The sequence below is a fragment of the Lagopus muta genome, chromosome 1 (genome assembly GCF_023343835.1).
Source record: "Lagopus muta isolate bLagMut1 chromosome 1, bLagMut1 primary, whole genome shotgun sequence".
In the NCBI taxonomy this organism is placed as follows: domain Eukaryota; kingdom Metazoa; phylum Chordata; class Aves; order Galliformes; family Phasianidae; genus Lagopus; species Lagopus muta.
Genome location: NC_064433.1, coordinates 192362994 through 192390157, shown reverse-complemented (window position 1 = coordinate 192390157; position 27164 = coordinate 192362994). Strand labels below are relative to the sequence as shown.

Genomic DNA, 27164 nt, shown 5'->3' with positions numbered 1-27164 from the left:
CACCAGTGGATGCACTCACCCCATAGACCCCACTGCATGGTGACCCCCAAAGGCTGCACCCACCCCATAGACCCCACTGTGACCCCAATGGCTGCACCCCACCCCATAGACCCCACTGAGACCCCCAATGGCTGCTCCCACCCCATAGACCCCCACTATGGTGACCCCAATGGCTGCATCCACCCCATAGCGTCCAGTGCCGCTGTATCCCCAATGGCTGCTCCCACCCCCACAGACCCCACTGCATCCCCAATGGCAGCACCCACCCCATAGAGCCCACTATGGTGACCCCAAAGGCTGTACCCACCCCATAGACCCCACTGTAACCCCAATGGGTGCACCCACCCCACAGACCCCACTGTGACCCCAATGGCTGCACCCACCCCCATAGACCCCACTGCATGGTGACCCCCAGTGGGTGCACCCCACCCCATAGACCCCACTATGGTGACCCCAATGGCTGCACCACCCCATAGCATCCAGTGCCCCACTATGGTGACCCCAAAGGCTGCACCCACCCCCACAGACCCCACTGCATTCCCAATAGCTGCACCCACCCTATAGACACCACTGTAACCCCAATGCCTGGCACCCACCCCACAGCCCTTCCTGCCCCTGCATCCCCAATGGCTGCGCCCACCCCACAGCAGCACTTGGGGCCGATGTTCTTCCCCCCCCCTGGTTGCTCCCCCCATCGCCACATCCATTCGTACCGGCCGGTACTCGGTGTCGGTGAAATCCCTGAGCACGGCACGCAGGAAATCCACCCATTCCTTGTCTCCCACCGAATTCTCCTGGGTGCCAAAGACGTAGATGTCGTGCGGATGCTGGCTGTCACCTCATCCAGCGCCTTGCCCAGCCCCTTGCACGTGAACCACGACGTGATGCTCTTGGGGGGGGGCACGCTGCCTGCAGGGAGGGGGGGGGCCACGCTCAGTACATTGAGGATACAGCGAGGGATACATGGAGGAAAAGGGGGCCGGGGGGGGGGGGGGTGACACCAATGGCTTGCACCACCCCATAGACCCCACTGTGACCCCAATGGCCTGCACCCATCCCATAGACCCCACTGTGACCCCAATGGCTGCACCACCCCATAGACCCCCACTGTGGACCCCAATGGATGCACCACCCCATAGACCCCCACTATGGGTGAGCCCAATGGCTGCACCCGCCCCACCAGTCCCCAGAGCACGGCGACCCCAATGGCTGCACCCACCCCATAGACACCACTGTGACCCCCAATGGCTGCTCCCACCCCACAGCCCCCTACTGTGACCCCAATGGATGCGCCCATCCCATAGACCCCACTGTGACCCCCAAATGGCTGCACCCACCCCATAGCTTCCAGTGCCACCGTGACCCCAATGGCTGCACCCCACCCCATAGACCCCACTGTGACCCCAATGGCTGCACCCACCCCATAGACACCACTATGGTGACCCCAAAGGCTGCACCACCCCATAGACCCCCACTATGGTGACCCCAATGGCTGCACCCACCCCACAGCCTTTACTTGCCCCTGCATCCCCCAATGGCTGCATCCACCCCACAGCCCCCAATGCAGGGTGACCCCAATGGCTGCATCCACCCCCATAGCATCCTGTGCCACTGTGACCCCAATGGCTGCATCCAACCCACAGCACTTGGGGCCATGGTGACCCCCAATGGTTGCACCCACCTCATAGACCCCCACTATGGTGACCCCAATGGCTGCACCCACCCCATAGACCCCACTGTGACCCCAATGGCTGCACCCACCCCCATAGACCCTCCACTGCATGATGACCCCAATGGCTGCACCCACCCCACAGCCCTTACTGCCCCTGCATCCCCAATGGCTGCGCCCACCTCACAGCCCCCTACTGTGACCCCAATGGATGCACCCATCCATAGACCCCACTATGGTGACCCCAAAGGCTGTACCCCACCCCATTAGACCCCACTATGGTGACCCCAAAGGCTGCACCCACCCCACAGCCCTCACTGCATCCCCAATGGCTGCGTCCATCCCACAGCCCCCAATGCAGGGTGACCCCAATGGCTGCATCCACCCCATAGCATCCAGTGCCACTGTGACCCCAATGGCTGCAGCACCCACCCCATAGACCCCACTGTGACCCCAATGGCTGCACCCACCCCCATAGACACCACTGTGACCCCAATGGCTGTACCCACCCCCATAGACCCCATTATGGTGACCCCAATGGCTGCACCCCACCCCATAGACACCACTGCATCCCCAATGGCTGCTCCACCCCACAGCCCCTACTGTGACCCCAATGGATGCACCCACCCCATAGCATCCAGTGCCACTGTGACCCCAATGGATGCACCCACCCCATAGCATCCAATGCCACTGTGACCCCAATGGCTGCAACCCACCCCATAGACCCCACTGTATCCCCAAAGGATGCACCCACCCCATAGACCCCATTGTGACCCCCAATGGCTGCACCCACCCCATAGCATCCAGTGCCACCCGTGACCCCAATGGCTGCACCCACCCCATAGACACCACTGTGACCCCAATGGCTGCACCCACCCCATAGACACCACTGTGACCCCAATGGCTGCACCCACCCCACAGCCCTTCCTGCCCCTGCATCCCCAATGGCTGGCGCCCACCTCACAGCCCCTACTGTGACCCCCAATGGCTGCACCCACCCCATAGCATCCAGTGCCACCATGACCCCAATGGCTGCACCCACCCCATAGACCCCACTGTGACCCCAATGGCTGCACCCACCCCATAGACCCCACTGTGACCCCAATGGATGCACCCACCCCATAGACACCACTGTGACCCCAATGGATGCACCCACCCCATAGCCCTCACTGCATCCCCAATGGCTGCACCCAGGGGGGTTTAGGGTTAGGGGTTAGGGTTAGGGGTTAGGGTTAGGGGTTAGGGTTTAGGGTCAGGGCTGGGCTCTGCCCCCGGCGCTCACCCATGTTCCAGGTGCCGATGAAGATGGAGATCATGTCTGGCTCGTCCTGCTGTGAGTGCTTGTTCTTCATCAGCTGCAGCAGCTGGCAGAACGCCTCCCTCTTCTATAGGAGGGGGGCACAGCATGAGCCTCCTGCCCCCTAAAACCACGCAGCCCCCCCTTTTCTCCCCCCCCCCCCCCCCCAGCACCCACCCGGGCGCTGACGAACACGAAATCCTTGCGCTGCGTCCGGTCCTTCTCCTTCTCAAAGACGATGCCCAGTTTGTTCTGCACGCGCTGCGATTTGATCAGCTGCCGAACTGCAGGGGGGGGGGAAGCAATCACATCACAGCCCTTAGGGGGGCACTGAGCCCCACATCAACCCCCCCCTCCCCATAACCCCCCCCCCAAAGCTCACTTTTATCATAGGTGAAGGTGTTCCAGTCCTCCTGGGCGTCCCTCTGCTTCTTGAGCACCACCAGCTTGCCGCCCTCCACATCCACGCTCAGCGTGTATTTCTGCGACTTGCCGATCTTGGTCAGGTCCCCCAGGGTGACGTCCAGCTTCACCTGCAGCCACAGATGGGATGCTGAGATGACAGGGGACAGGGGGACACCCCACAAAGGGTGGCACAAGGACGGGGACTCGCCTCGAAGGTTTGCACCGGGATGCTTTTGGCTCTGCGGGATACGGGCTGCGCCGGCACAGCCGGGCTGGCGGAACTCATCTCCTGTAGTGCTTTCAGTGCCTGGAAGGGGGCAATAAGAGGGGCTGTCACCCCCCCCTCAAACCCCACAGCCACCCCAGGGGCAATAAGAGGGGCTGTCACCCCCCCATCAAACCCCACAGCCATCCCAAGGGTAATAAGAGGGGCTGCCACCCCCCCCCAAACCCCACAGCCATCCTGGGGGCAATAAGAGGGGCTGTCACCCCCCCTCCAAACCCCACAGCCATCCCAGGGGCAATAAGAGGGGCTGTCACCCCCCCCTCAAACCCCACAGCCACCCCAGGGGCAATAAGAGGGGCTGTCACCCCCCCATCAAACCCCACAGCCATCCCAAGGGTAATAAGAGGGGCTGCCACCCCCCCCAAACCCCACAGCCATCCTGGGGGCAATAAGAGGGGCTGTCACCCCCCCTCCAAACCCCACAGCCATCCCAGGGGCAATAAGAGGGGCTGTCACCCCCCCCCCCAAACCCCACAGCCATCCTGGGGGCAATAAGAGGGGCTGTCACCCCCCCCCTCAAACCCCACAGCCATCCTGGGGGCAATAAGAGGGGCTGTCACCCCCCCACCCCACAGCCATCCCAGGGGGCAATAAGAGGGGCTGTCACCCCCCCCCCCCAAACCCTACAGCCATCCCAGGGGCAATAAGAGGGGCTGTCACCCCCCCCCCAAACCCCACAGCCACCCCAGGGGCAATAAGAGGGGCTGTCACCCCCAACCCCAAACCCTACAGCCATCCCGGGGGCAATAAGAGGGGCTGTCACCCCCCCTCCAAACCCCACAGCCATCCTGGGGGCAATAAGAGGGGCTGTCACCCCCCCTCCAAACCCCACAGCCATCCTGGGGGCAATAAGAGGGGCTGTCACCCCCCCTCCAAACCCCACAGCCATCCTGGGGGCAATAAGAGGGGCTGTCACCCCCCAAAACCCCACAGCCATCCCAGGGACAATAAGAGGGGCTGTCACCCCCCCCTCAAACCCCACAGCCATCCTGGGGGCAATAAGAGGGGCTGTCACCCCCCCCTCCAAACCCCACAGCCATCCCGGGGGCAATAAGAGGGGCTGTCACCCCCCAACCCCAAACCCCACAGCCATCCCAGAGGTAATAAGAGGGGCTGTCACCCCCCCCCCCCCCCCAAAACCCCACAGCCATCCCAGGGGCAATAAGAGGGGCTGTCACCCCCCCCCAAAACCCCACAGCCACCCCGGGGGCAATAAGAGGGGCTGTCACCCCCCAAACCCCACAGCCATCGCAGGGGCAATAAGAGGGGCTGTCACCCCCCCCCCCCAAACCCTACAGCCATCGCAGGGGCAATAAGAGGGGCTGTCACCCCCCCCCTCGAAACCCCACAGCCATCCCAGGGGCAATAAGAGGGGCTGTCACCCCCCCTCCCAAACCCCACAGCCATCCTAGGGGCAATAAGAGGGGCTGTCACCCCCCCCCCCCAAACCCCACAGCCACCCCAGGGGCAATAAGAGGGGCTGTCACCCCCCCCCTCAAACCCCACAGCCATCCTGGGGGCAATAAGAGGGGCTGCCACCCCCCCCCCCCCAAACCCCACAGCCATCCCAGGGGCAATAAGAGGGGCTGCCCCCCTCCCCCCCACCCCTTGGCCATCCCAGGGACAATAAGAGGGGCTGTCACCCCCCCCCCGAAACCCCACAGCCATCCTGGGGGCAATAAGAGGGGCTGCCCCCCTCCCCCCCTCCCCTTAGCCATCCCAAGGGTAATAAGAGGGGCTGTCACCCCCCCCTCCCAAACCCCACAGCCATCCTAGGGGCAATAAGAGGGGCTGTCACCTCCCCCAAACCCCACAGCCATCTTGGGGGCAATAAGAGGGGCTGTCACCCCCCCCAAACCCCACAGCCATCCCAAGGGTAATAAGAGGAGCTGTCACCCCCTCCAAACCCCACAGCCATCCTGGGGGCAATAAGAGGGGCTGTCACCCCCACCCCAAACCCCACAGCCATCCCAGGGGCAATAAGAGGGGCTGTCACCCCCCCAAACCTCACAGCCATCCCCGTGCCCCCCCTGCAGTGCTCACCTTCTTCTCGATGCTGGAGAGGAAATCCTTCAGCACAGACAGTTTCAGCACCAGGCTCTCCAGTTCCTGCTCCCCACTCTGTGGCGCCGTCTGCAAACCCCCCCACACCCTCCAATTAACAAAATGGGGACCCCCGACCCCAGCCCCATCTCTCCATCACCCCAAAGCTGCACATCCAGCCCTGAGCATCCCAGGCTCACATCCCAAAGCTCCACATCCAGCCCTGAGGATCCCAGGCTCACATCCCAAAGCTCCACATCCAGCCCTGAGGATCCCAGGCTCAAACCCCAAAGCTCCACATCCAGCTCTGAGCATCCCAGGCTCAAACCCCAAAGCTCCACATCCAGCCCTGAGCATCCCAGGCTCAAACCCCAAAGCTCCACATCCAGCCCTGAGCATCCCAGGTTCACATCCCGAAGCTCCACATCCAGCCCTGAGCATCCCAGGCTCAAACCCCAAAGCTCCACATCCAGCCCTGAGCATCCCAGGCTCACATCCCAAAGCTCCACATCCAGCCCTGAGGATCCCAGGCTCAAACCCCAAAGCTCCACATCCAGCTCTGAGCATCCCAGGCTCAAACCCCAAAGCTCCACATCCAGCCCTGAGCATCCCAGGCTCAAACCCCAAAGCTCCACATCCAGCCCTGAGCATCCCAGGCTCAAACCCCAAAGCTCCACCTCCAGCTCTGAGCATCCCAGGCTCAAACCCCAAAGCTCCACATCCAGCCCTGAGCATCCCAGGCTCAAACCCCAAAGCTCCACATCCAGCCCTGAGCATCCCAGGCTCAAACCCCAAAGCTCCACATCCAGCTCTGAGCATCCCAGGCTCAAACCCCAAAGCTCCACATCCAGCTCTGAGCATCCCAGGCTCGCACCCCAAAGCTCCACATCCAGCTCTGAGCATCCCAGGCTCAAACCCCAAAGCTCCACATCCAGCCCTGAGCATCCCAGGCTCACATCCCAAAGCTCCACATCCAGCCCTGAGCATCCCAGGCTCGCACCCCAAAGCCCCCACACTCGGTCCATCCCCACACACCCTATGATAGCAATGCTGCCTGCCCCACTGAGACACCGACGCTCTGCCCCCAAAGCCTTCACCTGCTGGAGGATCTTGGACACCATGGGGGAACTCTGCTGGTCGAACACCTTGGAGAGGATCTCCAGCCCTGCCAGCACCTTGTCCACCTCACTGCAGGGCGAGGGCAAAGCATCAGCAGGTCGGCATCCATCCACCCATCCATCCACCCATCCATCCACCCATCCATCCACCCATCCACACCACGCTCACCTGTGCAGCCGCTTGCAGGAGGTGACGAGGGTCCTGTGGAGGTGGGGCAGGCTGCTGGCCCCAGCTTTCACAGCCTCCAGGTCCAGCGCATAGCTGCCCTTCAGGTACTCGTGGGAGATGCTGGCCAGGCCGTTGGTGCTGCGGAGGGATGGGGGGTGAGGGGTGTGATGGGGGTGCAGGGATGCGGTGGGGATGCAATGGGGGTGCAAGGATGCAGCGGGGGTGTGGTGGGGATGCGGTGAGGATGCAGGGATGCGATGGTGGTGCGGCGGGGATGCAGGGATGGGATGGGGGTGCAGGGATGTGGTGGGGGTGCAATGGGGGTGCAATGGGGGTGCAATGGGGGTGCAATGGGGGTGCAATGGGGGTGCAATGGGGGTGCAGGGATGCAATGGGGGTGCTATGGGGGTGCTATGGGGGTGCTATGGGGGTGCTATGGGGGTGCAATGGGGGTGCAGGGATGTGGCGGGGTGTAGTGGGGATGCAGTGAGGATGCAGGGGTGCGATGGGGGTGCAGGGATGTGGTGGGGATGCAATGGGGGTGCAATGGGGGTGCAGGGATGTGGTGGGGGTGCAATGGGGGTGCAATGGGGGTGCAATGGGGGTGCAATGGGGGTGCAGGGATGTGGCGGGGGTGTAGTGGGGATGCAGTGAAGATGCAGGGGTGCGGTGGGGGTGCAGCGGGGAAGCAGGGATGGGATGGGGGTGCAGGGATGCGGTGGGGATGCAATGGGGGTGCAATGGGGGTGCAGGGATGGGATGGGGGTGCAGGGATGTGGTGGGGATCCGATGGGGATGCAGGGATGCGACGGGGGTGCAGGGATGAGATGGGGATGCAGGGATGCGACGGGGGTGCAGTGGGGATACACTGGGGATGCAGGGATGTGATGGGGGTGCAGTGATGCAGTGGGGATGCGATGGGGATGCAGGGGTGCGATGGGGATGAGGTGGGGATGCAGGGTTGCAATGGGTGTGCAGGGATGCGGTGGGGATGCAATGGGGCTGCAGGGATGCAGTGGGGGTGCAGGGATGCAGTGGGGCCATGGGGATACGTAGGGGATGCGGTGACGATCCTCACCTCTCCGCTGCCCCATCAGCCGCTGCCGGCCCTGGGCTGCTGGGGCTGAGCCCCACGGAAGACCCTGAGAAGCTGCTGGTGCTGGAGCGCGGGGGGAGAGGAGGCTTCTCATCCTCGCCATCTGCAAGGCAGTGGGGTTGGGCATCACGGCGCCACGCTGATCCCCCCACGGCGAGAAGCCAGCAGCCACCTACCCGAGTAATCCCTGTCCTCTGCGCCCTCCTTCTCCTTCTCCCTCTCGACTGGGAAGAGCAGGGTGCACACCAGCCCTTGGTTGGGCTGCAGGTACAGCGAGATCAGCTCGCTCAGCGTCTTGAAGCGCCTCACCTGCACTCCCTGCGATGTCTGCAAGGGGTTGGGGGGGGGGGGGACACGGCTGTCACCTCCCTGCCAGGGAGCACGGGACAGCTGGCACAGCGTGGTGAGCGCACAGCTGGCACCCGGCCGCCAACCACCCCACTGCCTCCTCCTCCCCGCCAGCGCCGGCTCTTTCCTGTCTGCACTCAGCACAAAGGGGCTTCTGTTGCTCTCAAAACACCCGGCGGAGCAGCGGCGGCTCGTGGCCACGCTCACGGCGTGGGGACAACCCCAGGATCCATCCACCGCTCCACAACGCTGCTCTGTGGGTCCTTGGTTCTTCCAGAGCCGTGGCCGTGGGGTGGCCCTCGGTGTCCCCAAGGTGGGGATGGGGGGGACTGTGCTGCTCAGATCCTTCTGGAGCGGTGGCCATGGGGTGTCCCCAGGTGGGGATGGGGTGGCCATGCTGCCCAGACCCCCCAGAGCAGTGGCCATGGGGTGTCCCCAAGTGGGGATGGGGTTCCAAGCTGCCCAGGCCCCCCAAAGCAGTGGCCATGGGGTGTCCCCAGGTGGGGATAGGGTGGCCATGCTGCCCAGACCCTCCAGAGCAGTGGATGTGTGGTGTCCCCAGGTGGGGATGGGGTTCCCAAACTGCCCAGACCCCACAGAGCAGTGGATGTGGGGTGTCCCCCAAGTGGGGATGGGGTTCCAAGCTGCCTAGGCCCCCCAAAGCAGTGGCTATGGGGTGTCCCCAGGTGGGGATAGGGTTCCCAAGCTGCCCAGACCCCCCCTGAAGCAATGGCCATGGGGTGTCCCCACTGTCCCCAGGTGGGGATGGGGTTCCCAAACTGCCCAGACCCCACAGAGCAGTGGATGTGGGGTGTCCCCAGGTGGGGATAGGGTTCCCAAGCTGCCCAGGCCCCCCCTGAAGCAATGGCCATGGGGTGTCCCCTGCTGTCCCCAGGTGGGGATGAGGTGGCCACGCTGCCCAGACCCCCCAGAGCAGTGGATGTGGGGTGTCTCCAAGTGGGGATGGGGTGGCCACGCTGCTCAGAACCCACAGAGCAGTGGCCATGGGGTGTCCCCAGGTGGGGATGGGGTTCCCAAGCTGCGCAGACTCCCCAGAGCAGTGGATGTGGGGTGTCCCCAAGTGGGGATGAGGTTCCAAGCTGCCTAGGCCCCCCAAAGCAGTGGCCATGGGGTGTCCCCATGTGGGGATGAGGTGGCCACGCTGCCCAGACCCCCCAGAGCAGTGGATGTGGGGCGTCCCCAAGTGGGGATGGGGTTCCCAAGCTGCCCAGGCCCCCCAAAGCAGTGGCTATGGGGTGTCCCCAGGGTGGGGATAGGGTTCCCAAGCTGCCCAGACCCCCCCTGAAGCAATGGCCATGGGGTGTCCCCACTGTCCCCAGGTGGGGATGGGGTTCCCAAACTGCCCAGAACCCCCAGAGCAGCAGCCATGGGGTGTCCCCTGCTGTCCCCAGGTGGGGATGGGGTGGCCATGCTGCCCAGACCCCCCTGAAGCAATGGCCGCAGGGTGTCCCCAGCTGTCCCCACCTGCACTGCCAAGAAATCCTCCTCGTCAGGCAGGATGCGGTAGGTGTGGACGTGCTTCTGGAACCTGCAGGGGGACAAGCACACAGATGGCCACCTCCCCACGTCACCAACCCCCACTGCCGGGCAGATCAGGGCACCCCACGCTATAGGCACCGTGTGCCTGCACCAGCACCGTGCGTGCAACGAGCTGCCCGGTCTCAGCCCAGCTCCCAAGGCACGGCTGCCCCACGCCTCCCCAACCCTGCAGTCCCCAGGCAGGGAGCTGGAGGCTGCTGGCAGCCGAGCTGCCAGGAAGCAATTTGTTTTCCAATGGAAGCATGCAGGAACCAGGGATGTGATCTCGGAGCAGGGGGTGACGGGTGGCGTTGAGAGATGTGGCACCGGTGACATCGGGACCCCCTGCTCCCCAGGGTCCTGCCCACAGGCTGTGGGTCACTTTAGCTCCCCGCGTCCTCGGTGTCACCCTGTGCCACAAGGGCTGTGACAGCAGCCACCACCGCCCGCCCGTCCCCACGCTCCCGGAAGGAAAGCTAAAAATACGGCTGGCACTGAAATATGGCACTAAAATAAATCCCATAGGGACGGGGAGGATGGGGACAGCCGGGACCTACGAGGAGCAGTGAGGCCACCCCAAGGGCTGGTGGCCAGGACACCGACCCACGGCCATGGGGTGCAAAGGGGTCGCAGAGGTGACTGTCACCGTGCCAAGACGCAGCTTGGCCACTGTGTCCCCCATGTGCCGTTGTCCCCATAGCCGTGTCCCTGTGACACCCATGGGCTGAGTTAAGGGGGTTTGGGATCACTGGGTGCCCCCCACCCCTGTGTTTCCCTTCCTCAGTTCACAGGGGTGCTTGCAGACCCTCTTTGGGGTTCGTGGGGATGACGCCATGGGGTGGGAGGGGACCTGTGAGGGTCCTGGGGGGTTCAGCAGGTCAGAGGGGGCCTTAAGGGGGGGAGGGGGGAACGTGGGGAAGCCCAAAGTGGGGACAGGGAGGGATGGTGGGGGGGATAAACAGGGATCCCCCCTATTGGGGGGGGATCATGAGGGTCTCTATGGGGAGCTCGGAATCACAGATAATGAAAGGAACCCAAATGTGGGGGGGGGGGGGGCACAGTGAGCCCCAAAATGAGGAAGGGGCAAAGACGGACTATAGGGTACCCCAAAAGAATGGGACAAAGAGGGGAGGAGCCCAAACTGGGGGGGGGGGGGGGTCTATGGGAGAGGAGAGGGGAATCCCAGCACTGGGGAACCCTGGGGGGGTGGGAGGCAAGGGGGAGAGGAGGGGTCCACCCTATAGAAAAAGCTGCCATTTGAGCACCACGATGCCCCCCCCCAGCCTGCTAATTACATCGTTAATCACCAAATGTGGGGGTCAGGCTCGGTCCCTGCCACCCCACAGCTGCCAATGCAGCCCCCCCCAGTGCCACCGTGGCTGCTGGCTGCCCCCAAAAGCCAACAGCTGTGGCCGGGGGGGGGGAAGGGGACAGGAAGCGGCGCTGTGGGATCCCATGTTGTTCCCCTTCCTCCTCCTCCTCCTCCTCCTCCCCATAGCACTATTTTAAGGCTGCAGCCCGCAGCCTGAGGGGGGGCACGGCCATGGGGGGCAATGGGGGGGGCATGGGGAGCCCACGGCCCCAGTGACAGCCATGGGGACACTGTGACCCTACTGATATCCATGGGGACACTGTGACCCCATTGAGAGCCGGAGGGAAACCATGGCCCCACTGCCAGCCATGGGGACATCATAACCCCACTGATGGCCATGGGGACGCTGTGACCCCACTGCCAGCCATGGGGACATCATAACCCCACTGATGGCCATGGGGACGCTGTGACCCCACTGCCAGCCACAGGGACATCACAGCCCCACTGACAGCCATGGGGACACTGTGACCCCACTGACGGCCATAGGGACATCACAGCCCCACTGACAGCCATGGGGACACTGTGACCCCACTGCCAGCCATGGGGACAACGTGGCCCCACAATGACAACCATGGGGACATCACAGCCCCACTGATGGCCATGGGGACATCATAACCCCACTGATGGCCATAGGGTCACTGTGCCCCTCTGACAAATGTGGGGACACTGTGGTCCTATTGACAGCCATAGGGACATCACAGCCCCACTGACAGCCATGGGGACATCATAACCCCAGTGATGGCCATGGGGACGCTGTGACCCCACTGCCAGCTGTGGGGACACTGTGACCCCACACTGCCAGCCATAGGGACATCACAGCCCCACTGACAGCCATGGGGATGCTGTGACCCCCACTGCCAGCCATGGGGACAACGTGGCCCCACAATGACAACCATGGGGACATCACAGCCCCACTGATGGCCATGGGGACATCATAACCCCACTGATGGCCATAGGGTCACTGTGACTCCTCTGACAAATGTGGGGACACTGTGGTCCTATTGACAGCCATAGGGACATCACAGCCCCACTGACAGCTATGGGGACATCGTAACCCCACTGATGGCCATAGGGACATCACAGCCCCACTAACAGCCATGGGGACACCACGGCCCCACTAACAGCCATGGGGACACTGTGACCCTACTGAAATCCATGGGGACATCATAACCCCACTGACAGCCATGGGGACATCACAGCCCCACTGACAGCTATGGGGACATCGTAACCCCACTGATGGCCATAGGGACATCACAGCCCCACTAACAGCCATGGGGACATCACAGCCCCACTGCCAGCCCTACAGGAGCTTCCAGCCACACATTTGGGGCACAGTGGTCCCGTTTCCCCCCCCATCCCCTCCCCCCAATGTGACACCAGCAGTCAGAAGCCACCCGGGAGCAGGACTGGGGTGACGTGGATAGGAAAACAACCCCATAACCCCATAGGGGGTAAAGGGGGGGGGGACACACCGGGGTTGTGCCACCGAGGTGAGTGCACAGCACAGCCCCAGGGCCAGGCCAAGCCTGTTCTCCCTCATTAGCCTAACGAGCAGCCCGGGGAGCAAATGAGGCTCCTTTCAAGTTGCCCTCATTGCCACGTGGCACCGCCAGCCCCAAAACCGCAGCCAGGAGCTGGGCTGTGCAACCCCCCCCCCCCCCCCATACCCACAAGCTCTGTTGACCCCCCCCTCACCCCCCACCGCTGCTGCTTCCAGTCCCCATTCCCCTTGTTGCCCCCCCCCCTCAATTCAATGCCCCCCACTGCCATTCTCCCCCCAAATTCCCAATGGCCCCCACTGCCATCCTCCCCCCCCCCCCAGGTCCCACTGACCCCCTATTTTCCCATCCCCCCCCCCCCCAAACCCCATTTCCCCCCTCCAACCCCTCCATGTTCCCCAATAAAACCCCCCCATGGCCCCCTTCTCACCCCAATGCCATTCCCCTGCTTCCCCATATAGCCCCCATACACCCCATCATACAGCCCCCCAAATACCCCCATATCCCCCCCTATACTCCCCATACCCCCTACACCCCCCCATACCTCTCCATACCCCCCATACTCCCCACACCCCCCCATATACACCCTTATACACCCCCCATTCACCCCCCATATCCCCCATACCACCCCATGTACCCCCCATCCACCCCCCTACACACACCCCATCCACCCCCATATACACCCCCATACACCCCCCCAAACACCCCCATAGATCCCCATACACCCCCCCAAATACCCCCCATATTCCCCATATCCCTCATACACCCCCCATACTCCCCCATACCTCCCCCTACACCCCCATACCTCCCCCTACACCCCCCATATTCCCCCTACCACCCCATACCCCCTCCATACACCTCCCATACACCCCCCAAATAGCCCCTATACCTCCCCTCCCCCCCATATACCCCCCCATACCCCTTATACACCCCCCATACACCCCCCCCATATCCCCCCATACATACACCCCCTACACACTCACCATACCCCTCCCATACACCCTCCATACCCCCCATACACCCCCCACGCCCCCCAGATCCCCTATACACCCCCAAGCCCCCCCAGTAGCCCCCTATTCTACCCATACATCCCCCATGCCCCCTGTAGACCCCTCCGTAGACCCCTCCATAGACCCCCGGTACCCCCCCCAATATCCCCCCATACCCCTCTATACCTCCCCCTACACCCCTCATACACCCCCCAACTCCCCCTGTTCCTCCCCATACCCCCCCTAAACCCCTCCTACACCCCCCCATATACCTCCATGCACCCCTCATATCTCTCTCATAGCCCCCTCCATACCCCCCCATACCCCCCATACATCCCTATACCCCTCCATACATACACCCCTATACCCACCTCCACCCCCCAAACCTTCCCATACACCCCCCTATACCTCACCATATACTCTCCTATCCCCCCCATTCCTCCCCATACCTCCCCCATACACTCCCATATATCCCCCTACCCCCCTATCGTCCCCATACCCCCCATACGCCCCCCATACCCCCACATATACCTCCTATACCCCCCAAACCCCTCACACACCTCCCATACTCCCCCATATATCCTCAAACCCCCCATACATCCCCCATATATCCCCCATACACCCCTGCTATACCCCCCCAATACATCCCCCATAAACCCCCCATACATCCCCCTACCCCTCCATTCCTCCCCATATCCCCCATACCCCCTCATTTAACCCTCATACCCCCTGTACCCTCCCCATATACTCCCATATACTCCCTACCCTCCTCATTCCTCCCCGTACCCCCATAAACCCCCATAACCCCATATACCCCCCATACCTCCCCCATACAGCCCCATATACCCACCAAACAGCCCCATACACTCCCATACCTCCCCCTACCCCCCCATTCCTCCCCATACACCCCTCATACTCCCCCATACAGCCCCATATACCCCCACACCTCCCCATACATTCCCATATCTCCCCCTACCCCCCTCATTCCTCCCCATACCCCCATAAACCCCCATAAACCCCCATAACCTCCCATACCCCCATATACCCCCCATACCTCCCCCATACCTCCCCATACATTCCCATATCTCCCCCTACCCCCCTCATTCCTCCCCATACCTCCATAAACCCCCATAAACCCCATAGCCCCCCATACCCCCATATACCCCCCGTACCTCCCCCATACACCCCCCATCCAGCCCCATACCTCCCCCTACCCCCCCATTCCTCCCCATACACCCCCCATACTCCCCCATACAGCCCCATATACCCCCACACCTCCCCATACATTCCCATACCTCCCCCTACCCCCCTCATTCCTCCCCATACCCCCATAAACCCCCATACCCCCTCACACCCCCCTATATACCCCCCACACCTCCCCCATACAGCCCCATATACCCCCATACCTCCCCCATACACTCCCATATCTCCCCCTACCTCCCCATATCCCCCATAACCCCCCCATACTGCTCCATACGCCCCCCATACAGCCCCATACATTCCCATATCTCCCCCTACTCCCCCCATTCCTCCCCCTACCCCTCGTACCTCCCCCATACAGCCCCATACACCCCCATACAGCCCCATATCTCCCCCTACCCCCCCCATTCCTCCCCATACCGCCATACCTCCCCATACACCCCCCCCACACACCCCATACCCCCCCCAAACCCCCCATACCCCCCCATACGCTCCCATATCTCCCCCTACCCCCCATTCCTCCCCATACACCCCCATATACCCCTGCCATACACTCCCCCCCATACCCCCCATACCCCCCCCCAAACCCCCCATACCCCCCCATACGCTCCCATATCTCCCTCTACCCCCCCCATTCCTCCCCATACACCCCCATATACCCCTGCCATACACACCCCCCCACACCCCCCCAAACTCCCCATACCCCCCAATTCCTCCTCCTCCCCCCCCCTTTCCCCCCCAGCCCCGCACTCACAGCAGACACAACGCATAGGCCCCAGGCACGCTCTCGCTGTCCCGCACCAGGAAGCCTCCGTCCCTCCCCGCCCTCGCCAGCAGTTCCTCGGCGGCCGCCCGGCTCAGATCGCGGTGATACCAAGGAGGCGCGGACCCCCCCGGACCCCCCGCGCCCGCCATGCTGCGGGATGGGCGTGCGGTGCGGCGCGGGGCGGGGAGACGGAGAGCGGGAGGGGGTTGGGGTTGGGGTTGAAGGGGGGGGGAGGAAGGGGGGAAGAGAGGAGGGGGGGTCCGGGCGGCCCCGGGCAAAGGGCGAGGGGCGGAGCGCGGCGGGGCGGGGCGGAACGGAACGGCGGGGGACGGAACGGAACGGAGCGGAACGGAACGGAGAGGAACGGAACGGAGAGGAACGGCCGCGTGTGGGGCGGCACGGAGCTGCGGGGCGTGGAGCGGCTCGGCACGGGACGGAATGGAGCGGCTCGGAACAGCACGGCTCCAAACGGGATGGAGCGGCTCGGCACGGCTCCGTGTGGGATGGCTCAGCTCAGCTCGGCATGGATCGGCTCAGCTCGGCACAGTCATGGATCGGCTCAGCTCGGCATGGATCGGCTCAGCTCGGCACAGTTATGGAATGGCTCAGCTCGGCATAGCACAGCTCAGCACGGAATGGCTCAGCTTGGCATGGAATGGTTCAGCTTGGCACAGCTCAGCACAGCTCAGCCTGGCACAGCTCAGCTCGGCACAGCTCAGCTCGGCATGGCATGGCTCAGCTCAGCACAGTTATGGAATGGTTCAGCTTGGCATAGCACAGAACAGCATGGAATGGCTCAGCTCGGCTCAGCATGGCTCAGTATGGCATGGCTCGGCTCAGCTCGGCACAACTCAGTGTGGAATGGCCCAGCTCAGCACAGCACAGCTCAGCATGGAATGGCTCAGACTGGCTCAGCATGGCTCAGCTCAGTATGGCATGGCACAGCTCAGCATGGAATGGCTCAGTATGGCTCAGTATGGCACAGCTCAGCATGGAATGGCTCAGCTTAGTTCAGCATGGCTCAGCTCAGTATGGCATGGCACAGCTCAGCATGGAATGGCTCAGTTTGTCTCAGCTCAGCTCAGCATGGCACAGCTCAGCATGGAATGGCTCAGCTTGGTTCAGCATGGCTCAGCTCAGCTCAGTATGGCATGGCACAGCTCAGCACTGCACGGCTCAGCATGGAATGGCTCAGACTGGCTCAGCATGGCTCAGCTCAGTATGGCATGGCACAGCTCAGCATGGAATGGCTCAGTTTGGCTCAGCATGGCTCAGACTGGCTCAGCATGGCACAGCTCAGCATGGCTCAGCTCAGTATGGCTTGGCATGGCTGAGCATGGAATGGCTCAGACTGGCACAGCACAGCTCAGCTCAGCATGGAATGGCTCAGTTTGGCTCAGCATGGCTCAGCTCAGCATGGAATGGCTCAGTTTGGCTCAGTTTGGCTCAGCTCAGCTCAGTATGGCATGGCACGGCTCAGCACTGCACGGCTCAGCATGGAATGGCTCAGACTGGCTCAGCATGGCTCAGCTCAGCACAGCACAGTTCAGCTCAGCATGGCTCAGCACAGCATGGAACGGCTCAGTTTGGCTCAGCATGGCTCAGCTCAGCTCAGCACGGCTCAGCACCGTTCAGCACAGCACACGTTGGCCTGGTCCAGCCAGGTCCATGCTGGCCCGTTCAGACACGTGGTTTAACGCAGCACAGCTCTGCACAGCACCCTTTGGCACAGCTTTAGCATGTGAGCCTGTAGGATGTAGGTTGGGACCCATGGGGACCTGAGGTGTGACCCACAGGGAACCACTGGGCTGTAGGATGTGACCCATGGGGACCCATTGGGGTGTAGGATGTGACCCATGGAGACCCATTGGCTGTGACCCATTGAGTGTAAAATATGACCCATGGAGACCCATAGGGCTGCAGGATGTGACCCATGGAGACACATTGGGATGTAGGATGTGACCCATGGAGATCCATAGGGTACATGTGATGCACTGAGTTATGGGATGTGACCCACGGGATCCCATTGGGTTGTAGGATGTGACCCACAGGGATCCATAGGGCTGTAGGATGTGACCCATGGGGACCCATTAGGTGTATGATGTGACCCATAGAGACCCATAGGGTGTGACCTATTGGGCTGTAGGATGTGACCCATGGAGATCCATAGGGTACATGTGACACACTGAGTTATGGGATGTGAGCCATGGGGACCCATAGGATGTGACCCATTGGGCTGTAAGATGTGACCCACGGAGACCCATAGGGCTGTAGGATGTGCCCCATGGGGACCCATAGGATGTGACCCATTGGGTGTAGAATATGACCCATGGAGACCCATTGGGGTGTGGGATGTGACCCACGGGGACCCATAGGGTGTGACCTATTGGGCTGTAGGATGTGCCCCATGGTGACCTATAGGGTGTGACCCATTGGGCTGTAGGATGTGACCCATGGAGACCCATTGGGGTGGAGGATGTGCCCCATGGTGACCTATAGGGTGTGACCCATACGGCTGTAGGATGTGAGCCATGGAGACCCATAGGGCTGCAGGATGTGACCCACGGAGACCCATTGGGCTGTAGGATGTGCCCCATGGTGACCTATAGGGTGTGACCCATAGGGCTGTAAGATGTGACCCACGGAGACCCATAGGATGTGACCCATTGGGTGTAGAATATGACCCATGGAGACCCATTGGGGTGTGGGATGTTCCCCACGGAGACCCATAGGGCTGTAGGATGTGCCCCATGGAGACCTATAGGGGGTGACCCATTGGGCTGTAGGATGTGACCCATGGAGACCCATTGGGCGGTAGGATGTGCCCCATGGAGACCTATAGGGGGTGACCCATATGGCTGTAGGATGTGACCCATGGAGACCCATTGGGATGTAGGATGTGACCCACGGGGACCCATAGGGTGCAACCCATTGGGCTGTAAGATGTGACCCATGGAGACCCATTGGGTGTAGGATATGGCTCATGGTGACCCATAGAGTGTGACCTATTGGGCTGTAGGATGTGACCCATGGAGACCCATAGGGCTATAGGATGTGCCCCATAGTGATCTATAGGGTGTGACCTGTAGGGGGTGACCCATAGAGCTGTAAGATGTGACCCATGGAGACCCATAGGGCTGTAGGATGTGCCCCATGGAGACCTATAGGGGGTGACCCATTGGGCTGTAGGATGTGACCCATGGAGACCCATTGGGGTGGAGGATGTGCCCCATGGTGACCTATAGGGGGTGACCCATACGGCTGTAGGATGTGAGCCATGGAGACCCATTAGACTGTAGGATGTGCCCCACGGAGACCCATAGGGCTGCAGGATGTGCCCCATGGAGACCCATAGGGCTGTAGGATGTGTCCCATGGAGACCTGTAGGGCTGTAGGATGTGCCCCATGGAGACCTATAGGGGGTGACCCATAGGGCTGTAAGATGTGCCCCACGGAGACCCATAGGATGTGACCCATTGGGTGTAGGATGTGACCCACGGAGACCCATAGGGCTGCAGGATGTGCCCCATGGTGACCTATAGGGGGTGACCCATAGGGCTGTAAGATGTGCCCCATGGAGACCCATAGGGCTGCAGGATGTGACCCATGGAGACCCATAGGGTGCAACCCATTGGGCTGTAGGATGTGACCCATGGAGACCCATTGGGTGTAGGATATGGCTCATGGTGACCCATAGAGTGTGACCTATTGGGCTGTAGGATGTGCCCCATGGTGACCTATAGGGTGTGACCTGTAGGGGGTGACCCATAGGGCTGTAAGATGTGACCCACGGAGACCCATAGGGCTGCAGGATGTGCCCCATGGTGACCTATAGGGGGTGACCCATTGGGCTGTAGGATGTGACCCATGGAGACCCATTGGGCTGTAGGATGTGACCCATGGAGACCCATAGGGCTGTAGGATGTGCCCCATGGTGACCTATAGGGCTGTAGGATGTGATCCATGGGGACCCATAGGGCTGTAGGATGTGACCCATGGAGACCCATAGGGCTGTAGGATGTGATCCATGGGGACCCATAGGGCTGTAGGATGTGATCCATGGAGACCCATAGGGCTGTAAGATGTGCCCCATGGTGACCCATAGGGCTGTAAGATGTGCCCCACGGAGACCCATAGGATGTGACCCATTGGGTGTAGGATGTGACCCACGGTGACCTATAGGGCTGCAGGATGTGCCCCATGGTGACCTATAGGGCTGTAGGATGTGCCCCATGGTGACCTATAGGGCTGTAGGATGTGATCCATGGGGACCCATAGGGCTGCAGGATGTGCCCCACAGAGACCCATAGGGCTGTAGGATGTGCCCCACGGTGACCTATAGGGTGTGACCCTTGGTTCCCCACAGCTGTATAATCCCCCAGGGCCACAGGCCGCAGTGATGGGGCCACGATGTTCCCACGTGGGCTGTGAGCCCCTCCTTGCTGACCGGGAGGCCCAAGAAGCCCCCACGGCACCAAGCAGGCACCCCCAGACCCCCACAGAGCCCCAGCTTTTATTCCCCGTATCACAGCAGCACCGGGACCCCCCTGACCCTCATCCCCACGGCGCGACCCCCAGCAGGGCGAGGGCCAGGAGAGCCAGCAGGACGAAGGGCGCGGGTCGGGGCTTGGCGACGGAGCCCAGGGCGTAGAACCTGGCCACGGCTTCGTTGGGGTTGCCTTCGACGGGGTCGAACCACATCTGGATGCATCGCCCCGCTGCCGCGCCGCTCCGTGGTGTATTTGTACGAATGGGACCAAACCTTTTCGCACAGGTCGGCCGGAGTCGGGAAGACGTACTTGAACTTCTGGCACATGGCGCCGTGGGGGCATTGGTTGGTGCCTGCAGGAGGGGGGGGGGCAGCGTGCAGGAGGGTGGGCTTTTGGGGTTTGGGGGGAGCAGAGCCGTGCATGGGGTCGGGGCTTTTTTGGGGTACCTGTGGTCCAATTCCAGCCCTTGTGCCAGTTGACTTTGCAGGTGGCCGAATCCTGGCAGTCCTCCCACCACTGCTCGCAGTCCTCGCGGCACAGCGGAACGTTGAGGATGCGCTCGCGGCGCCAGCTCGAATCCGTCTGCAAGGTGTGGGGAGATGTGGGGTGGAACGGCCCCCCCAAAAAATGGCCTGCAGACGGGGCGGCCAGCCTGCGATCCGACCCCGAAACCCAGCCGCCAAACCGGCCCCCAAAATCCAACCCCCCAAACACCAAAATCCAACCCCGAAGCCGAGCTGCCAATGGAACGGCTCCGAATCTCATCCCCAAAACCCACATCCTGCAAACTCGCCCCAAATCCCACCCCAAAGCCCCCTCCCCTAAAGCCCCTTCACCCCAAAGCCCTTCCACAAACCCACACCTTCCAAACCCCATCCCAAATCCCACCCCAAAGGTTATTCAGCCCAAATCCCACTCCCCAAAGCCCCATCGCCGCATCCCCAACCCCAAAGCCCCCTACCCAAATCCCACACACAAAGCCCCCCCAAATCCCACCCTTCAATCCTATTGACCCCAAAACTCCTTCACCCCAAACCCAGTCCCCATAGCCCTCGCCATAGAGCACCCACCCCCAAATCCCACTCCCCAAAGCTCCATCACCCCATTCTCATCCCCAAATCCCACCCCAAAACCCATTTAACCCTCAATCTGCTCCTCAAACCACCCTTCAACTCTCCTCACCCCAAAGCCCACCCCAAATCCCACCCCAAAGCGCCCCCCCTAAAGCCCCTTCACCCCAAAGCCCTTTCCCAAACCCATGCATTCCAAACCCCATCCCAAATCCCACCCCAAAGGTTATTCAGCCCAAATCCCGCTCCCCAAAGCCCCATCGCCGCATCCTCAATCCCAAAGCCCACCTACCCAAATCCCACAACCCAAAGCCCCCCCCAAATCCCACCCTTCAATCCTACTGACCCCAAACTTCCCTCACCCCAAACCCAGTCCCCATAGCCCTCGCCATAGAGCACCCACCCCCCAAATCCCACTTCCCAAAGCTCCATCACCCCATTCTCATCCCCAAATCCCACTCCCCAAATCCCACCCCAAAACCCATTTAACCCTCAATCTGCTCCTCAAACCACCCTTCAACTCTCCTCACCCCAAATCCCACCCCAAAGCACCCCCCCCAAAGCCCCTTCACCCCAAAGCACCTCCCCAAACCTATGCGTTCCAAATCCCATCCCAAATCCCACCCCAAAGGTTATTCAGCCCAAATCCCACTCCCCAAATCCCACCCCAAAACCCATTTAACCCTCAATCTGCTCCTCAAACCACCCTTCAAGTCTCCTCACCCCAAAGCTCACCCCAAATCCCGCTCCTCAATGTCTGCCCCAAATCCCACTCCCAAAGCCCCCTCACCCCATCCTCAATCCCCAAAGCCCCCTACCCAAATCCCACACCACAAAGCCCCCCCCAAATCCCACCCTTCAACCCTACTGACCCCAAACTTCCCTCACCTCCAACCCAGTCCCCATAGCCCTCGCCATAGAGCACCCACCCCCCAAACCCCACTCCCCAAAGCCCCCTCACCGCATCCTCAACCCCAAAGCCCACCTACCCAAATCCCACAACCCAAAGCCCCCCCCAAATCCCACCCCTTAACCCACCCAACCCAAATCCCACCTCCCAAATCCCACCCTTCAATCCTACTGACCCCAAGTTTTGCTCCCCCCAACCCCAGTCCTCATAGCCATTGCCATAGAGCACCTACCTCCCCAAAGCCCCTTCACCCCATCCTCAACCCCAAAGCCCACCTACCCAAATCCCACTCCCCAAAGCCCCCCCAAATCCCACCCCAAAGGCTACCCTTCAACCCTACTGACCCCAAACTTCCCTCCCCCCAAACCCAGTCCCCATAGGCCTCGCCATAGAGCACCCATCCCCCAAATCCCACTCCCCAAAGCCCCCCCAAATCCCACCCCTTCACCCACCCATCCCAAATCCCACCTCCCAAATCCCACCCTTCAATCCTACTCACCCCAAACTCTGGTCTCCCCATCTCCCCATCCCCTTAACCCACTCCACAGAGCACCCACCCCCCAAATCCCACTCCCCAAAGCCCGCTCACCGCATCCTCAACCCCAAAGCCCACCTACCCAAATCCCACACTCCAAATCCCCCCCCAAATCCCACCCTTCAACCCTTCTCACCCCAAACCTCCCTCATCCCATACCCCAGTCCCCATAGCCGTTGCCATAGAACCCCCCCCCAAAATCCCACTCCCCAAAGCCCCCTCACCCCATTCTCATCCCAAAGCCCACCTACCCAAATCCCACAACCCAAAGCCCCCCCAAATCCCACCCCAAAGGCTACCCTTCAACCCTACTGACCCCAAACTTCCCTCCCCCCAAACCCAGTCCCCATAGGCCTCGCCATAGAGCACCCATCCCCCAAATCCCACTCCCCACAGCCCCCCCAAATCTCACCCCTTCACCCACCCAACCCAAATCCCACCTCCCAAATCCCACCCTTCAACCCTTCTCACTCCAAACCTCCCTCATCCCATATCCCAGTCCCCATAGGCCTCGCCATAGAGCACCCATCCCCCAAATCCCACTCCCCAAAGCCCCCCCAAATCTCACCCCTTCACCCACCCAACCCAAATCCCACCTCCCAAATCCCACCCTTCAATCCTACTCACCCCAAACTCCGCTCCCCCCATCTCCCCATCCCCATAACCCACTCCACCGAGCTCCCACCCCCCTAATCCCACCCCCTGGATCCTCCCCAAGCCCCCTGCCCTCACCTGGTCGATCCACGGCCCCAGGTTTGGGGAGCACTCATACAGACACGTGTCCTGGATGAAATGCCTCTTGCAGCGCTGCGCCATGGCCCCGCAGTGATCCCAGTTAAAGCCGTACAGGTAGGACTGGTCCCGATGCGCCTCCACGCTGGTGTTCTCCGTGCAGCAAGCGTTGTCCTTCCATAGGACGCACTGAAGGGGATTTTGGGGGGGGGGGTGGCACCCAAGGGTGCTGATGGACGGGGTGTGGGGACAGCATAGGGCGGTGGCATCATGGGGTGACGGCACTCAAAGGTGGCACAGAAGGGATATGAGGATGCTATGGGGTGGTGGAACCCAAGGATGGCAAGGAGGGGGTGAAGGGGCACCAGGGGTTGATGGGTTGATGGTACCCAGAGGTGGTGGCACCCAGGAGTGGCTTGGAGGGGGTGTGGGGACATCGTAGGGTGATGGCACCCAAGGGTGGCATGGAGGGACACTGTGAGGTGGTGGCAGCCAAGGGTGGCATGGAGGGGACGTGGGGACACCATGGGGTGGTGGCATGGAAGGGATGAGGGAACACTATGAGTTGGTGGCACCCAAGGGTGGCATGGAGGGAATATGGGGACACTATGAGGTGGTGGCACCCAAGGATGGCATGGAAGGGGGTGCAGGGACACCATGGGGTGGTGGTGCCCAGAGATGGTGGCACCCAAGGGTGGCAGGGAGGGGATGAGGGGACGCCATGAGGTGGTGGCACCCAGGGGTGTCCCCACGGGGCCGCAGCTCACCTGCCCATAGAGCAGCCCTTCGGGACCCGGCTCGGATTTGTGATGCTGGGCATCCATGCAGATGTTGAGCAGCGATTCCTGCGCCGAAGCCAGAGCCAGCGGCAGCAGCACAGCCCAAAGGGACGCCATGGGGAGACGGGGTGGCACCGAGGGCGGGTGGTGACACCAAGGATTGGGTTGGCACCGACGTCCCCGTTGCCACGTGCTCAGAACTGCTGGGGACAAAGTTCCCCCTGGGTGACGGTGGCTGGTGGCGATGGGTGACCGGGGACAAATGGGGGGTCAGCAGGGACAAGTGGGGGGCGTGGGGGATAAGTGGGGATGGGGACATCGGGGACAAATGGAGACAAGTGGGGACAGGGACAGTAGCGCTCACCGGTGGCTCTCAGTGGCTTTCTCCTGGTGGCTCTCAGTGGTGCCTCTGTGCAACCCTTGCCCGTGGGTCACAGATCGGTGCTGGCACGTGGGGCACGACGTGTCCTCCCCCCCCCCCCCCCCCCCCCTTACCGTGTCCTCTCTCCCCGTAACCCATCACCCCAAACCCCCCCACCCCCAAATAACTCAATCCTCAAAGGGGTGGGGGGACCAAATACACCGTGGGGGGGGCAAAGATGCAGCGATGGGAGCCCAGATGGGTGGGTGGGCAGATATCCCTAGGGATGAGGTACCTCAGGGGGTCCCAAATGCTCCTGGAGGGACAATTACCCCCCAGTAGGGACACAGATGGCCTGGGGGGGCTGGGAGGGGGGACAGATACTCCTGGGGGGGGGGGCAGACATCCCGGAGGTCTGGGGTGCCCGTGGCTCTCGGCGCACTCAGCTGTCAATCAACGCCTGGTCACACCCTCTCCTAGTCCGCTCCCCAATCACAGCACCGTGTCGAGCAAATGGGCGTGGTCTCAAAAAGACCCGCCCCCTCCACCCTTGTGCTCCGCCTCACTCTTTCCGCGTTCTGCGCATGTGCAGTTCCGGGCAGCAGCACACCCCTTGGCAGTAGTATTTCCGGGGTCAGATTGTACTTCCGGGTCAGCCGCTTCGCGCGGTGCCTGCTGGGCGCCATGTCTACCCTGTTCCCTTCGCTGCTGCCTCGCCTGACCGAACCGCTGTGGTTCAACCTGGACCGGCCGTGCGTGGACGAGACCGAACTGCAGCAGCAGGAGCAGCAGCACCAGGCTTGGGTGCGGCCGGGGGAAAGGGGGACCGGGAGTCGGTGTGAGGCCCGGTTTGGGCCCAGCAGGCCTCAGCCCCTCCGCTCAGCAAACTCCGTCAGCACGGGCAATTCTGTGCTGCGAGGGCGGCGCGGGGCTGGCGCTGCTGCTCTGGAGGTGCCCGGCTGGGGCAGGCTGAGCCGGTGGCGTTGCCCAGCCCGTGGCGGGAGGTGGGTCTGGGTTTTAGGGTTCCTCCCAATCCACCCGCGCTGTGATTCTATGATCTCTGATTGCTCCTTCCGACCTCCCCGGGCCGCGCTGCGCTGCTCCGTGGATGTGCTGTGAGCTGAGGCCCACGGGAATCGTGACAGCCAGCGTGTGTTTGATTACAGTGAACGGGGGGATGGAATCGTCTGATTGAAATTGAAAGGAACCAGGCAATTAAAAACTCTCAGGCAGCTGGGAGAAGCTCAGAGCCCCCCCCTCCCTCCCCTGGGGGCAGAGCTGTGTTAATTGAGAGCTGTGCTAATTGAGCTGTGCCACCTCCCCCGAGCAAAGAGTTCCTTATAAACGATGTCGGCTCACGGCTTGGGGGCACTCCTGGCCACCCCCCTTCCTCATTTCCGTGTCCCCGTGGGGATGTGTCCTCTGTGCCCTGTCCCCAAGGGGCTGCAGCCCTATGTGACAGTGCCAGGCTGTCCCAGCCCCCCCCTGTCACGCTCCTCCCTGTCCCCATTGACCCCCCCCTTCACCTTTCTCCCCAGCTCCAGAGCATCGCCGAGAAGGACAACAACCTGGTGCCCATTGGGAAGCCGGCCTCAGAGGTGGGTGACCACACTGCGGGACATCTGTCACCCAACCTGGCGCTGTCCCCAGGCGAAGGAGTGGGAGAAGGAAGGGTGTTTTGGGGCAGCGCGTGGCTGTGTGGGGTTGGGGGCTCTGGGGCTGCATCCCCTGGCCCTAATGGGGATGGAGGTGGCAGGAAGATTTGCAGGTTGGCTCTGGATGTGGGGACACACGGTGCCTCTGTGACACCCACAGCACTACGATGAGGAGGAGGAAGAGGACGATGAGGACGATGAAGACAGCGAAGAGGATTCAGAGGACGATGAAGACATGCAGGATATGGATGAGATGAACGATTACAACGAGTCTCCTGATGATGGGGAGATCAATGAGGTCAGGGGAGTGTTGAGGTGGGCTGGCCTACACCCCTGCCTCACATCTAATCCCAGAACCACAGTTTGAGGGGGGGGGGGGGAAGGGACCCCAAAACCCACCCAGCCCCTTTGTAGACATCACAGCTGAGCCAAGTGGGGTTCCTGCGGGGCAGAAATCTCCAACGTTTTCCTTTCCAGGTGGATATGGAAGGGGCAGAGCAGGACCAGGACCAGTGGATGATCTGATCCCGGCAGAACCGGAGCCAGATTTAGCGTGAGATGGGGATTGAGCCCCCAGCCCTCTGCTCTGGGCTGTCCTGGAGCTGAGGGGGGGTTGTTCTGGTGGCCACCACACCTCACGGTGGGCACGGCACGAAGCTGCCCAGCAGGAACCAGGAACGCTGGGCTGTGCCAGTGGGCGCACAGCACACCTGGGAGCGGTGCGGGGACACGAGAGGAACGGAGCATCTTTTCTAATAAACACCTGTTTTTTTAGGAGATCAGCCTCCAAATCTGAATGGCTTCGGGTGGCACGGGGTCGTGGTTGTGCCTCACAA

General features: G+C 61.8%; 3 protein-coding genes across 3 annotated transcripts in view; 1 reads left to right on the top strand and 2 right to left on the bottom strand.

Annotated features, from left to right (window-relative positions):
• Nucleotides 1-16018, bottom strand: part of INPPL1 (inositol polyphosphate phosphatase like 1) — a 34504-nt gene extending 18486 nt beyond the window's left edge. The window contains 13 exon segments of the mRNA XM_048966398.1: nucleotides 714-826; nucleotides 829-909; nucleotides 2952-3054; nucleotides 3144-3250; nucleotides 3349-3499; nucleotides 3580-3678; nucleotides 5701-5790; nucleotides 6798-6888; nucleotides 6988-7125; nucleotides 8066-8186; nucleotides 8260-8410; nucleotides 9917-9980; nucleotides 15785-16018. Of these exon segments, the coding sequence (XP_048822355.1) occupies nucleotides 714-826; nucleotides 829-909; nucleotides 2952-3054; nucleotides 3144-3250; nucleotides 3349-3499; nucleotides 3580-3678; nucleotides 5701-5790; nucleotides 6798-6888; nucleotides 6988-7125; nucleotides 8066-8186; nucleotides 8260-8410; nucleotides 9917-9980; nucleotides 15785-15945 (1470 nt within the window). The 5' untranslated portion in view covers nucleotides 15946-16018.
• A 4277-nt stretch (nucleotides 16019-20295) lies between these two features.
• On the bottom strand, nucleotides 20296-24784 carry LOC125696328 (folate receptor alpha-like). The gene is given in 6 exon segments (XM_048951856.1): nucleotides 20296-20512; nucleotides 20514-20638; nucleotides 20733-20868; nucleotides 23534-23722; nucleotides 24301-24512; nucleotides 24677-24784. Coding segments are annotated over 5 exon segments (741 nt in total). The 5' UTR covers nucleotides 24430-24512; nucleotides 24677-24784; the 3' UTR covers nucleotides 20296-20350.
• A 316-nt stretch (nucleotides 24785-25100) lies between these two features.
• Nucleotides 25101-27078, top strand: ANAPC15 (anaphase promoting complex subunit 15). The gene is made up of 4 exons (XM_048951862.1): nucleotides 25101-25477; nucleotides 26212-26271; nucleotides 26489-26626; nucleotides 26806-27078. Exons 1-4 carry the CDS (start codon nucleotides 25187-25189, stop codon nucleotides 26851-26853), a joined length of 537 nt encoding a protein of 178 aa, XP_048807819.1. The 5' UTR covers nucleotides 25101-25186; the 3' UTR covers nucleotides 26854-27078.
• Nucleotides 27079-27164: the final 86 nt, after the last annotated feature.